General features: G+C 42.2%; 1 protein-coding gene across 3 annotated transcripts; it reads right to left on the bottom strand.

Moving 5' to 3' along the window:
• Nucleotides 1-4,573: 4,573 nt before the first annotated feature.
• On the bottom strand, nt 4,574-15,056 carry IFT52 (intraflagellar transport 52). 3 transcript variants are annotated; one of them, XM_027646206.1, is made up of 13 exons: nt 14,785-15,056; nt 13,677-13,764; nt 13,286-13,415; nt 12,362-12,437; nt 12,203-12,274; nt 11,268-11,394; nt 9,849-9,935; nt 9,489-9,557; nt 8,618-8,772; nt 7,510-7,597; nt 6,289-6,397; nt 5,636-5,781; nt 4,574-5,060 (listed from the first exon to the last, which is right to left on the bottom strand). In XM_027646206.1, exons 1-13 carry the CDS (start codon nt 14,901-14,903, stop codon nt 5,013-5,015), a joined length of 1,314 nt encoding a protein of 437 aa, XP_027502007.1. In that variant the 5' UTR covers nt 14,904-15,056; the 3' UTR covers nt 4,574-5,012. The 3 variants fall into 3 exon arrangements, with proteins under 3 accessions (XP_027502007.1, XP_027502008.1, XP_027502009.1); XM_027646207.1 differs by lacking the exon at nt 14,785-15,056 and adding an exon at nt 14,445-14,588; XM_027646208.1 differs by lacking the exons at nt 12,362-12,437; nt 13,286-13,415; nt 13,677-13,764; nt 14,785-15,056 and having other exon boundaries at nt 12,142-12,213.
• Between the last annotated feature and the right edge of the window lie 52 nt (nt 15,057-15,108).

The following is a 15,108-nucleotide window of genomic DNA, read 5'->3' as shown; positions in this document are numbered from 1 at the left end:
ACCCCTTCCTAAATCTTCGTTCGCAAAGCCTAGCCATGATATCACAACAAACAAGGCAAAAGTTGAAAGAGCTGTCAACTTATTAGGGACCCTGCGCTGGGTCCAAGTAGGAAGGCTCCATGTATCCTGCAAACACCCCTTTGCTCTCTAAAGTTACCCACTGACAAGGTACCCAACCCTTACAGACCCCAATGTACCTCCAGCAGTCAGACATGACCCAGCATCGCTAGCCCTGTGTTTAAAAAGAGGGAAACAAAAACCCCTCCCTCTCCCAAACTGGCTTAATTAGAAAATTAGCCTGTTAATTAACTACCAGAACTATAAAACCACTATAAGTAACACTGGTAAAAAAGGCTCAAGCCTTTAAAGGGATCTCTGTAGAAGCTGAAGGTAAGTAGTGTTTTTTTAGTCTATCCTCTTATTGTCTCCTTTATTTCTTACATACTAATTTGTTGAAATTATCTTAGTCTCTTAAAGAAGACTTTCCTTCTAGACTGACGATACAGTTCCATTTTACAGTAAATTCAGGAGCTTTTTAGCTCTGTTTTTAATGTTTTCAGTATAAAAATGGTTTCAGACCATAGTAAGTGCCTTCTCCTTCCCTGACCTGCCCTGTTCCCTCTGGGGGTGGCTGGAAGTCATCTGCTGGCTGAGCTGGTGGTGAGGGTTACTGCATGTGGGACTAAAGACAAGATGAGAGGTGCTCCTCAACTTCTTCAATCCTAACCAGAGCCTGGCTTTAGTGCCTCCCTCTCAAAGAGGCTCAAATCTAGTGGTTTAATGGCTCACTGACTTAAGGAATGAGGATAAAATATCTTATTTCTCAGGAAAACCAGATCCATCTTAGTACAACTAACAGAGAGGTTTCCTGAGTCCCTCTATGCCCTACACAAAGCTAAGAGTGATAGACAGGCTGAGGCCAAATGAACACAACTCTAAGGAGGCTTCACGGTGACCTCTGGGCAACAAACAGGCTATGGTCCAACTCTTTTGCTCTAGAAGACAGTGACAGGCTGGATGCTCTCCTACCTGTCCTGCATCCCACACAGCTCCTTGCAAGACTGAGACAGGATTTTGTCGAGAGCTGCCTCGCTACTCTAAGTCTGCAATTCACTAGTGAACAATATTGAACAGTAACATGTTTATTCTGATAGGAAAACCTGGTCTCCATAAACCTGGCCGTGGTGGGATTCTGCACCATGCTGTCCACACAGAGGCATGGTTCCAGCATCTTGACCATAAAGGAAATCCTAGAAAATGGCTTTGTGGCCAGGGCCTTCAGCCATACCCATTCTTCTCCTGTCCAGAGTTATTGCATGGACTCTAGCAGTGCCTCTAAATCAGACACCTGGGAGCTTGTCATGGACTTGGATGGCACAGCAAAAAGCAGTTCTCTCTGTGTTGTCAAGCAGTTGGAGTCTCTGAGCAGCTGTGTGAAGACTGACCTGCACGGCCTGACTCAAGGCATCTTTGACCTTAGTCTTGTCTGCCTCTGCAAGGCCCACCAGGGCCAGGCCACCTTGGAGCTGTCTGGTTTGCCTTGTGAAGACTCCAGCAGACCTGGCTGCCTCATGGACATAGCATCACAGAACACCTCAACACCTCACAAGAAAGACAAGCACCCCAAACCACTAGAGAGTCTCCTCTCCAAAAGCTCCAAGCTCCTCAGAGACCTCTCTGTCCTTGGGAATGTGCCAGCACCCAGGTGGGAGATCTCATCAATAAAATCCCCTCCGGACACCAGCCTGTCCCTTGATGTGAGCACTGAGGAGTTAAGGTTACTGGGATGCTCCAAACTGGACACGCCATCCCTGGATGTCAGACATCCGTAGTGATTCCTCTGGCTTGGCCTGGTGCTTTCAAAAAGCAACTCTGTGCTGATGCGCAAGTCTGCCGCCCCCGAGCCCCTGCCGAGCGATCCTGACCTTGTCCCTGTGTTTCTGCACGAGGCTCAGTGATGCTGCTGCCCTGGCTCTGTGCCCGGAGCACGGTGGACTGCGGGGTGCCTGCAGAGGGGCACGGATCTGCACTGCAGCACAGGAGACGGAGCCCTCCTGCCCTGCCCAGAGCCAGCGGCTCTTGTGCTGATGGCAGCACCCGGTGAAAGGTTAAATCTGCCCACCTGGGGTGAGGGGCTTTGGGGCACTGCTGTTGAGGGATGCTTAGGGCAGTCGACAGCAGCAGCGCCGCTGGCTCCCCATCCCCCCAGATCCCTGTCTTTTGTACTAACGCAATAAAGATACAAATGTTGTTCTGTGTGGTTGGCCTTTGGCGCTCACTGCCCACCCAGCTTGTGGCTGAACCCCGCTCAACTCCCAGCGCCGGCTGCCGGTCCAACCTCAGCGAGCGCAGCCCTCTCTGGAGACGCTCCCGCGGCCCGGGAGAGAGGGATCATCCACCCCCGCCTCACCCGCCCCCGTTACCTGGCAGAGGGGCTCGGGCAGGTCCTGGTGGAGAAGAGGCTCCGGGACACGGCTCCGGCGGCTGGGCCATAGCTGCTGGGCCGCCGGGAGAGCGGACGGAGACACGGCCGGGGCTGGGGATCCCTCTCCTGGCGTACCAGGAAAGCACAGCCTAGGAGCGCAGAACGGGCGGGACCGGCCCGGACACCCCCGCCCTGTCACCCACTTGCCTTACGCAGTATGTTAATCCGCATCACTTGCCCACACGCTGCGAAGGTTTCCTCTGTGATGTTCACTCTCTGCTCTGAGTGAATGAAACGAGCCTACCCCATGGCATCCCCCACCTGTTACAGGTTTTCACGTGCTCCTGTTAGATCTCACCCCATTCACACAACCACTTGCTCTCCTTCCTGTTTTTGCTCTCCCTCCTGTTTTTCCTCTCCTGTCACTGCTTAAAGCAAAGACAGGGAGAAGGACTTGCTAAAACCACTTCTCAGGACATTCACGGTTTGCTGAAGAAACAATATATCCCGCTCCTTCTTCTTTCAGGGACAGATTAAGGGATGATGAGTCGTGTTGCACGAGAGGACAGATAAAAAAAGGGAAAACAGCAACAGATGCTTGGAACCAACCTTTGTGAAATATAGCAATAATTCCATTAATATCTAAACTCCATGGCTGTGTGCCTGCCAGTGCCCTTGCCTCACCTCTTGAAAGCACTCACCTACCTGTACTAATTCAAAATTCTATCAGACAGCCATAAACTTTTTATGTATCACACTCCCATGACCAAAGTAAGTATTTCTGTCTGTTTACAAAATAAAAACTTAAATACTTCCACAGAGCCAAAGGGACAAGCTTTGAAAGAGAGATGCAAGCTACTGCATCCACCTGTATTCCACACTAGCCAAAAAAACATGCATTCAGTGAAAAATTTGTGCTTCAGTTGTCAGAGAGGCCCCATAGGCATATGGCAAACAGGGAGCTGCTTGTATTCCCTGGCTGCTTACATGGCCTTTTTCTAAACCACGTTACAACAGCAAAAACAGGTGACAAAACAACTCTGAAAAAGGGCCGGGAAACAGAAACTATTTACAGTTTGAAGTATAAATACCCCAGAACAGCACAAACCAGAGCTATAACTAGCAAGAGGATCACTCAGGGGGTTGGTTCAGCTGCACCCTGTGCAGCCTGACTGATTGGTATTGATACTGCACAGGAGAGATTAAGCTTGTTGTGTAAATCTGTAGCTGGAATGTGCAAAGTGCTCTGTGTGACAAACAAAACCGCGGCCTATAAGGAAAATACAGGAAGCAATGAAAAATTTCAAACATGCCGCTGTGAAAAGGGAATGTCTGCAGCATAGGAAGAGATACAACTTTTAACATTATATTAGCACGTCTCAACTGGGCAGGAACTTGGCAGGGGCTTTAGGGCACCTCCTTTAGAAAACCCTGTGCCAAGATGGCATGTGAAGCATGAAGAAATGTAATATAAAAAGATTTTTGCAGGGGTAAAAGATGAACAGATCTTTTGCAAAAAACAGCATGGATGTTAAAACACATGGCAGAGCAAGATAAAGCACAAATGTCATGGAAGGCTTGAGTGAGGGAAAAATTTTCACTAACAATTTGAGTGTCATATTGATAGCCAAAAAAATGCTGTATTTAAAGTGCAATCTCACCATACAGTATTAAGAAAAAGCCTTGCAATAAAGGCACGTGGTGTTGATGATATTGACAAATTTTTTCTTCTCACCACTGATCTCCTTGGCTCTATTTTTGCTGTGCATTGAGCTTCAACATTTCATGGTCAATGAGTTTAATCTGCATTTCCCTCTTTGTGCAGTACCTAGCTCACTACCTTGGGGAATGGGCCAGATATCAAATAACTGGAAGTAAATATATTCCTGAGTTTCTGCACTGTATCACATTTTGTTAATAATGATCCATTAAATCCTAAAGTCTTTTTCACCCACATGCCGTCCTTTCTTTTCAAAATTATGTATTTCCAGTCTTACACAAAGCAGCGATGTGCAACAATGTCATTATTGCTTAATTTCAAATTCTTCCCTCCCTTGGAAGAAATATTTTCCTTCTACAGTAGCAAACCTATCTCTCCTTGGTTCACTTTGGCACAGAGACAAAAGCAGGCTGCCTCAGGGTGACATATATGTTTTCAGCAGCTCCTGTATTTATGACTCTGTTTTCTTTTTCCCAGTTCACAAACCAAAATAACGATCCTTCCCAGAGTGCAATTAAGGACTTTTTGTACACCAGGAGAATCCACAGTAAACCTTACAAGAACATAAATGCTAGAGCCAGAAAGAAGGACCCCAAACACATTTTCTTTGTATAATATTTTTAAAATGTATTACAAAATTACAGTTTCAATAAAGAAGTAGAAAAATAAGAAATTATTTGGAAAGTCCTTGTGAAATACAAGCACTTTCTCAAAAGGCATTAAATATCCAAACTACCACACATAAACGATCCTAGCATTCAGTGAACTATTGAGACAGTCCCAATAATATATTGGAGAGGAGTTTTAAAAAAAGAGAGAAGTGTATTTTCACTAAAAGGTCTGTCTCAAACTGGGGAAAGCCAGGTCTCAATTGCCATTGTGGAATCCAGCTTCACTTGTGTCAATATCATGTTCCTTAGGTAAGGGAAGAGGAGAAAAAAAAAAAAGAAGAAAAATAAGAATTTTTACAATAGGGTAGAACTGTCCGATTTTTTGGCTTAACTAGAATATTTGAGAAATAGGGAATACTTGTTAACACAAACAGGTGATCTGTTAATATGCTCCAAACAGACTTCAAAGTACCAAATTTACTATGAAGAATTATTTCAGCATGGAACTGCTCCTGAGTAACAATGCTGGTTTCACTTCTGCACTGCAGCAGTGGCAAGAGCTGTGAACACTCCTGAGGGCACACTGCTTTTACTCAGGCATCATTAATGAATTGGATTTAGCTGAAATTACCAGAACTACCTTGGCATGTATTAATCCCCCCATTAAAATAAAAACTTAATTAACTGAGCACTACACATTCGATACAGATTACTAGTAGTAAGTACTGTGGATCACACTTCACTGGTCTAATTTATTGCACAACAAATGTCTTACATCTTAGGCCTCTTGCCTGCGACAGGTGTAGCTGCTACAAAGACACACCAGCCTCAGTGCTGCTACTACCAATTATTCACTTCTAATTTTGTTATTAAAAATACCTGATTCAGTTTCTTAAACTCAACCACTTGGAAGAAGATGTGCTCCAGGATATATTTGGTATCTTGCTTCTCCTTCGGGAGTTTGCTTGTCACTCCCAGGATATCGCCACATTTTCGTACATAGAATTCCAGGTCATCATCAGTACCTAAACAGGCACCCAGGGAAGAAGGCAGGTGAGTATCACACATATCTGGATCAGCTGGCAAAAAACTACTACAAATCTTCATTTGTTGTTGGCATTCGGTGAAGTTTAGTCCTATAACTAAGCTCAGCGGACTAGCTGTGAAGTCCTCCTGCAGCTGGCACCTTCTCGTCTTCTTTAGGCTTAAGAATGTTTAGAATAACATTTTAACTTCAAAGCATAAAAAGATGTGACATTATTCAGTGAGAGCACACAAAGCAATTTACACACGGTGTAGGAAACAGCAGGCAGAAGCATGATAAAATGTCACGTAACAAACAAAATAAAATGTCACAAGTGCATAAAGCCATGTTATCGATTGCCATGAGCTTCCAGTTTCCTGGATCAAGATGAAAGCAGTGGATTTTCAAAACTGAAGTCCATGTTTTAAAATTAAATATAACAACAATTTTCCCCTAAAAACTTGGATTTTATACATAAATGTGTAAACAACCAGTCTGCTTCACTCACATTTGTTTGTGATCTCTGCAAGACGAGCTTTCTCAGAGGAAAAGGTTTCATCTAAGTCAAACAGTTCCAGAGGGGGAGGAGGCAATTCTCTGAAAGCAGGTGGAAAAACCTTGAAGACAAGAAGTAGCGTGGTTTATTGCCACATATTTTCTTACACTTTACGGATCTCTAAGACAACAGTTTTGGACTTAGACTGGACTTGAAGAAATCTTTTACATAAAAGCACCTCCAAAGCCCACAGCACAAAGGGACACTTTTTTGAAAATTCCATTTATATTTTGTGACTAATCTGTTGAAATATTCAGTTATTATTACAAGCATGTCAGAATTATCACCCAGCATGACAACTAGACATACCACATTTGCAGTTTCTGTTTTGCTCCATAAGACCTAGGTGTTGGCTGAGATAGCTGAGGAACTAAGCTCCCCATAACAGCTCACCTTGGAAACATATTCACGTCAATTCTGGTAAGAGTATTTTCTTTTTCATGCAGTCACTACCTATGGCATAAGCTGGACTTAGGTTTTCAAAGAGCAGTGCATTCAGTTGCACCCCTGCAGCTGTAAGGATTCCAGTACTGCTTTTTCAGTGGCCAGGGTAAAGAAGGATAGAGCCATGACAGCAAAACTCAGACAGAGATTCCTGCTTTTTGAAAACAGTTTGACACCATCGTAGCTCGTGTTGCTTTCAGCCCAAATCTCTGTTGGCAAAAGTTTGATCAGCTCTTGCTGTAAAAGACTCCACTTTCTACTTCCCCTGAAGATGTGGAGATGGAAGCAGAGCAGGACAGACTGGCTCCTCCCTGGAAGCAGTCAGCGTAGTTCTTAGACCACTGCCTTCTGAGATACCACATCCTGTTTTCACAGCAAAGGCTGAGCCAGTAGCCTCTCAATTAAAGGCTTAGACACACATGGCATTCTGCTATGGCACCACATACTACATTTTGAAGCTCTGTTGATAAGTGTAAATAAGTGTTCTTTCCTAAAAGATAGTCCCTAAAGTGTATTCAACTCCCAAGCGATTAATTATTACTACAGCATTTCTCACTTAAAAAAAAAAAAAAACACAACAAAAAAACTACAGAAATGACACACAGAGGTTTTGCATGAAACAAATGAACCACAGAATCATCAGGGTTGGAAAAGGCCTCCAAGACAATCAACCCCAACCTTCATGGAGAAGGGTTCTCCCTGAGCTGCATGAGCAAGGAGGTTACTCACAGCTGGCTGGAGGACAGGTAGTGGAGTCTCAAATTGAGGCTGAATGAGTTGGAGGCGTTCATGTTTCACATTCAGCTCTTCATAAGCTCTGCAGCACAGAAAAAGACAAAGTATGAAGGGAAAAATAATTATATAACATCCATTTCCACTTGCAGGCTATAGAGATGGATTTTTATGAATACACCAGGGTCAATGTTATGCACAGTAACAGCATAAAAAAATGGGATGTCCATTTTAGAAGGACCTCAGAGAACTACGTATCAGTAATAACTGACTTCTATAGTGAGAAAATTAGCTAAAATTATGACAGAGGAAGACGATAGGTGGATATAGAAAATGCTGAAAAAGAAGGCAGTCACATGTCAATTCTTCAAGCAACTTTCAAAGGGACAAACATGAATGAAGAAAAAGTGATCTAGTTCAAAAAAAGCAGAATTGTGATTTCAAAAAGGTTTTTCAGGAAGTCCGTAACTAAAAGTTATTTTTAAAAAAATATTTGTTATGGGATCAGAAGGGAGATCTCACTATCAATTCACAACTAGTGAAAGTACAAGAAATACAGAGTAAGAAGAAAGAGTGTCCACAACAGAGTGCAGTTTCATGGAGTCTGTGTTAAGCTGCCACTACTCAGCATGTTCAGATCTGGCTAACAGAGGAGTTATGACGGACAAAGCTGCTAGTGACACGAACTGGTAAAACTGAGCAGCTGACAAATCTCAAGACACAGTTACTGGGAAATGCAAGGGTGAATGAAACGCAGTTTTCAGTAAGTGCCGAGTAATTCAAAAGTGGAAAAATGACCAGCTCTCAGTTATCACTCCAGAAAGTGTCCAACATCACTGCAGCCAGTTCTACTGCAACTATCAGATCACTGAATCAGAAGTAGTCAGAAAAAAAAGGAGAAAAGAAGGTCAGAAATTACAGCTAAGACAAGAAGCAAGAGAAAACATCATTGTCACACTGTACAAATCCATCTTCTGGTATATCCATATTCAGAATGCTGCTTACAGCTCAGCCCCTTCTGCTCTTAAGGAGACACAGTTAAATACAAACAGAAAATGCAGAGTACAGAATGGAATAAATAAATAAGAAAATCACAGCTGCTGACTTGATAACTGAAGGGAGGGCAGTTGTATCCAGCTGATAAAGGGATGTATCAAACAGCTTTGTGAAGTCTCTTGGGTTCTCATCTCCTTCTTGTAGGCAGACTCGCAGTTGCTCAGACAGTGCAGCTGTGTCTGGGAGCATGGTATAGTCTGAAATCTGAACACAGATACGGACATCTGGGATTTAAAACGGCCAACCTCTTCACACAGTCTCTTTCTAGTTTATAACTCACCTAAAATCTCATCTAGAAATAATTATTTCACTCTTTACCACGTAAGGCTCTTTGCAGTGCAGCTCATTAGATCAGGAACTGTCCAAACTCTATTCTGTTGCTGTAAAGCTATTCCCTATACGGATGTTTCATCTGTTGATTCTTTAACATTAAAAGAGTCAGCTTACTAGTCAACTGTGCAAGACTTGTTCTTTTATGCACTCAAGAATATACAGTTTTATCACATATGCTATTTCCAAATAAAAATAGCATTTGTATACATCAGTTAAAAAACCAACTAAAATTGACATACAATTTGATCTCTACTCATATACAGAGAATCTACCTTCACTTCCTGCACATTCCTCTTGTCTTAGGGCTCAGAGCGAATTTCAAACTTATTACCCTGGAGCAGCAAATGATCTCATAGAGATGGGCAAATTGGAAAGAGATTTTCACAAATGCAATGTGATAATGAAGAGCAACCTAAGTCTAAGAGATATGAATATTTTTTACTTTGGAGCCACCTGTCTACTCAGACCCTGAATTAAGGTTCTGCAACAGCAGCAGCACCCATCTTGCTGTTAACCATTCTGTGCTAAATACAGGGTGTGCCAAAACTGATCACACTATTCTTTACCTCCTTGTGGACCTCTCTTACCTCAGGGTCCTCCATATCCATCTGGTTTAAGTGGATCTCTGATGTTGTGAGCCACTGGAAAAGCACATCCTGAAGAAGGGCAAAACTTAATTATTTTCAGGAGGATCCAAGTAATCTCATACTAGGCTTAAACATTCATATTAAATCTATTAAATAACATACCATGAAAAATAAGACAAAATAGGTAATAAACCAAAGCATATCTGCTAGTATTGGATTAGAATCTCCATACTGAATCCATTTCACAGCTGTCTTGCTCTAAAACAAAGCTACGGAGCCTGGAGTGCTTTGGAAGTGCTGTGAAGATCCGCTAAGGTGTTTTTAAATAAAAACCCAACCCAAAACCCCCACCCAACTTACCATGATCTTACCATTTTCTTCTTTATCTAAATATTGATCACTGAACATGTGGGAAGATCCCAATGCTGCCATCTTTCCACCTTGACTCTATCAACAAAGAAGATAATTTAGCAAAAACTCCTTCCAAATCACAGTTTTAGAGATAACTGTTATTGCTTTATTAACTTTCCGCAACCCATTCTTCAATGTTCAGTATGTAAATATAGAGGCCAGTGGCACGCATGCAGGTCAAAATAGCACATCTTCATGTCAACTAATGAGAGAAGAGTTTGACAGTTCTATTATTTGTAAGATAAAATGTAAAATATACATGTCATTATATTTTAATTATGCTAAAGTAAACATGCATGAAAATCCATTCATGAAACACCTTTGGAATTCTTCTCTAAGATTACCACTCCCACAAGGACATACATTAGAAGAAGTTTTCAACAAAACAGAAACCCTGAAATGTTCCCTGCACCAGCTGTGAAACTCATACCATAATACAACCACAGATACTGCTGTAATGAATTTGAAGATACATCAAATAAAGCTCCAGTTTGTTTAACAAATTTCGGATGTTTCACACTCCATGATTCGCAGTTTTAAGCTAATTCTACATGCTTCACCCACAACTGGGTAGATCCTCTTCTCTTACTTTCCATTTCTTCACTTTCTGTTGCTATTCTTTATCACACCTCTTTTCCAATCTAAGAAATCTTGTTTTCCTGCTACCAAGTTTCTCCCTTGGGATATCTTACTATGACAGCTGCAGACAAAATGCAAGTAGCAAGTGTTCTTGTAAGTTCACTTCATGCCGCTGTATTGGCTTTGATTTACACAGTTCATTTCAGCCACAATAGGGGGGGATGAAGTTGGGCATCCTCAAGGAAGAAAAAAATCCCCTTCCTAACAAAGATATCAGAAAACCACAAGAAATTCACCTACATAGTAAGAAATGTGTAAATTTGTTCACATTCACTAACAATATCAATCCTTTGTTTGTACTTATCCACTATTACTAGATTTCTGAATTTGTTTTTATAAAGTAACAGGTCTGGATGAGTAAGATAACATGAAAAATCTACTGGATCCAAGGTGACAGTAATTAATTCGGTATGGTGTATTTACAGAGCTAATGATAGTCTTACTCAATAAATTATCACTAAAAGGGTAGGAAAAAACCCCAAACTTTAATGAAGAACTAAATATATCCATCTGTCAACCAAAAAAATATGTAATCTTTGCTGACCATCAAATTAATTCTACTCTGAGCCCCATGCAAAGGAGTTTACCATAAAAAGAGGCAGGAGTCATTGGCTCATCTAAAGTTTGCAGATGCATCAAAAGATAGACATGGGTTTGTAAGTACTCCCAGAGGACACACTCCCAATTTTTGTGGGTGGAATGCAGGGCATGTCACAGGCAGAATCCTACCTCATGCTGATAGAAAGCCAGAATAGGCCTGTTGAGTGGGAAGCAGATGGATCCTGTTGACAGAATTGCCACTGCTGGTTTCATCACATTCAGTGTGGCTCCAAAAGGATACACAAAAGTGAGAGCACTGGAGGAAATACAAAAACTCCCTAAGTACCTGCACGTATAAGGCAGGCTGGACATATTTATAAAACTCAAAGTGCAAACTGCAATTGTGCACTGGTGGTGGAAAGCCAAAGCCTTGCTTCCAACATGCAGATCCTTGTAACCACATTTCAGTCTCTCTCTACAGGTTTCTCCAGGTTAAAGAATTGTCTTAAATAAGGAACAAAGAACACTCTTGATTTCTGTTTGCACGCTCCTGCACCTGAGAGAAGCAGAGGGGTATCTAACTCACAGATTGATATATAGTTTGGAACAAAACTAGATAAAATGTTTTTATACTTCCACTTTCCTTTGTAATCAACCACAGGGTCATTTCTTAGTCTAAAAACTAGCCACAAGGAAGAATACAAACATTTACAGTTATTTATGGAAAAGCTGTGTTCTTCTCACTGCCTTTTCACTTCTTTATCTTACCCTGGATTAAGATTCTTTAAAAAGATGAAGCCTTGCTATGCCTGCAGCCAGACCACCTGCTATCTACAGGTTATTCATATTTACATTTCTTAATCAAATTCAAACTCACAGACTAGGGGCAAAAAAGATCGGATCATGAGAGAATTTCTGTCCAAAACTGTCACTCCTGCTCCTTCAGTGGTTATCAAGCAGTACTAAACAGATTCTCCTTTCCAGATATAACCTAAGAAGCTGGCATAAGAAATGCATTAGAGAACCTCAACACAAGCACAACAAACTGCTGCTGATCACGAACCTGCTAATTCTGAGTTATTCTACATATTTTCACATCAGTTTCCTCACAGAAAAACACTTACTGTGAGTCATGCCCGCTTCCATCTTCATCTGTTGTCTCAAGCACTGTTTTTCTTGCAGCTTCACAGATTCCCCTGCAAGATGTTGAAAAGCAAAACTTACTGAAAAGAATACAAATTACAAGAGTTTATTGTAAAGATTTATATACTACAAATATTTACCTGTTCAAAACTCCATCAGAAATTAGTGCTTCTTTTGGGTGATGGTACTTATAATATACATTTCGTACTACAGCATCTTGAAGAAAGAAAAAACATAGAAATTTACACCTGAGCTGATGAGTATACTAGACATAGCAGAAAAATTAGTTTAGCTCTTGGATTCCCTGGGTGTTTGCTTCCAGCACCACAAAGCTGGCATTTGGTTCCCAAAAGAATTCAAATCAGCCTTCACTGATAAATAATATGAGAAAATAAGCCCATCTCCACCTTCTGCAAAGCAGAAGAGGCAAAAGGATGATCCAGTTAAAACAGCATTTAACAAGTTTTACAACTTGAAATTCTATTTTTTTTAGTGTATCTTCCAAACCAGGATAAATTAAATCCCATTGATACAAAAAAAGGTACCGTTTAGAAAAGCCACCAAAGACCCTAAAAATATTTTAGATACACTGAGATACAGTTGACTTAGGTTGGTTGGTTGTTTTTTTTTTTTCCACACTGAATGACATTTTATTGGTCTGCTAAAGAAAAGTGACACACTTTGTTCAGGGTGAGGATGAAGTGATTCAATTCATTAAAATGTGTGGAAAATGTCTTAAATGAAAGGCTTTCTAATCAAGAAACATCACTAGAATTATTTTTTGTTAGTAAATACCATTAACGCTAACAACTACAGCAAAGGAATGGAAATGGCTCAGTTGTTATCCATGTACTCTGCCCATGGAAAGCTCTCGGTATGCTCCAGTATTTCGGTATGCTCGGTATGCTCCTGCCAGGTACATGTAAATTTAAAGAAAAAACATCTTTTAGACCAAGGGATACTTTGTATGAGGGATTTTCTTGGCTTATATCTACAAAGTCTAAACCTGTTCTTTAGATTTTGCTGAAAACAGATGAATAAAAGCTGTCAGTAAGCCCCATTACCATTATTGAATATGATCCCATATTCTTCTAACAAGAAGTTAATATTTGTGCCATTGCGGGACTCTCCACCTTCCCTGAGCATCACCAGGATGGCTCCACCATCCTCCAGGAATTTCTTCAGAACGGAAAACTAGAAGACAACAAAGATCCAGGAAAAAAAAAAAACACATGAAAGAAGATACACACAAGACTGCAGGAAGTTATAGTGAGATGAGGGAAGGTAAAGGATTCTGACTGTTTGCAATTAACTTGATCCTGTGAGAAAAATATTCAAATTTCAACTTGTATAAATTCATCTAAAGCAGTACAACTGCAGTCTTCTGTGTTGTTCTTTTCTATTTAAGTAAATCTTAAACCAAAACTAATTTGAAAACAGTTATTGATGTCCTACCTCATCAGCACTGAACTTCTCTCTTGGCCCTGCTGTAATCCACAGTTTTACTCCAAACAGTTTCTCCGATGTGATCTCATCTTTTAAGCTATGAATAGATTAATAAAGGCACATGCTATTCTTGGATACAGTTTGGAAACACAACTTTTTTCTTTTGTTTCTTAAAGGACTGGTAAATCACTTCAGTCACTTCATATCCTTTCATCTGGGTTTAAAGTTGACAGCACGAGCAAAAACAATCCTTACAATTGTCAACCAGCTAAACAGTAAAGCTCCTCTAACAAGGTACTGTGGCAGATCCAGAACTGCTATAAACTGTCACAGCTGCTATTAAACTTTGCACCTGAGGAGCTTCCTCTTGTTCTTTTCATTCTTTTTCTTCTTTTTGCTCTGGATACATTTCATACAATCACAGAATATCCCAAGCAGGAAGGGACCCACAAGGGTCATCAAGTCCAGCTCCTGGCCCCGCATAGGACACCCCAACAATCCCACTATGTCCCTGAGAGTGTTGTCCAAACACTCCTTGAGCTCTGGCAGCCTTGGGGCTGTGATCACTGTTTAGGGGATCCTGTTCAGGGCCCAACCACCCTATGGGGGAAGAACCTTTTCCTGATATCCAGCCTAACCCCCTCCTAAACAGTTTGACACCATTTTGTAGCGAACGAGTAAACAATATCATCTGCATAAAGGCTGTTTTCTTTTACCCCCCAAACTCCAAACCCAGACTCAAAAACACGTATGATGAATTTCAACCTTTTAACTTACACTCTATCTCTTCCACAGGCAAGGCAGCTGGAAGCTCCAAAGAACCGCACTGAGCATCCCACAGCGACAGAACAGCTGATACCACAGGGCAATTAATGCAAGAGAGCGACCTTAGCTCATGAGATACATCTCATGAAGGATGGGACTGGCCAGGGCTCTGAACAACCTGGTCCAGTGGAAGGTGTCCCTGTCCATGGCAGGGGGTCGGAACAAGATGTTCAAGGTCCCTTCCGACCCATACCATTCTACGATTCTACGGTCCCCAAAGACTATTCGGGCACTCAACGCGGATCACACACACCCGTGGAGATCTGTCTGTCCCCTCACAGCCGCCCCTCACCTCAGCACCTTCCAGTTCCCGCGCAGCCGCTTCCGCAAGGCCTTGTAGCCGCCGGCCGGCGTGAAGCTCTCCCCCTTGGACGCGTTGAACACTATGGCATTGCGCGGGCCGCTCTCCATAGGCTCCCCGGGGGCTACCGAAGGGCTCCAGCTCCGGGGGGGGGAGCGGGGAACCCTCAGCGCCCGGCTTTCTCCGAGGTGTCCCGCCGTGTCCCCAGCGGGACGCGGCGGCACCACCTGCGCTCCTCCCCTAGCAACGCGCCCGGCGGACGCATGCGCGCGTCTCTCCGCCCCCTTCCGCGCGAGTGCAAAGGTCGCCTCAGGG

Source organism: Corapipo altera, unplaced genomic scaffold, assembly GCF_003945725.1.
Source record: "Corapipo altera isolate COAL_440 unplaced genomic scaffold, ASM394572v1 64, whole genome shotgun sequence".
NCBI classification, from domain to species: Eukaryota; Metazoa; Chordata; class Aves; order Passeriformes; family Pipridae; genus Corapipo; species Corapipo altera.
Note: the sequence above shows the minus strand (reverse complement) of the source record. Positions and strands in the feature narration are given on the sequence as shown.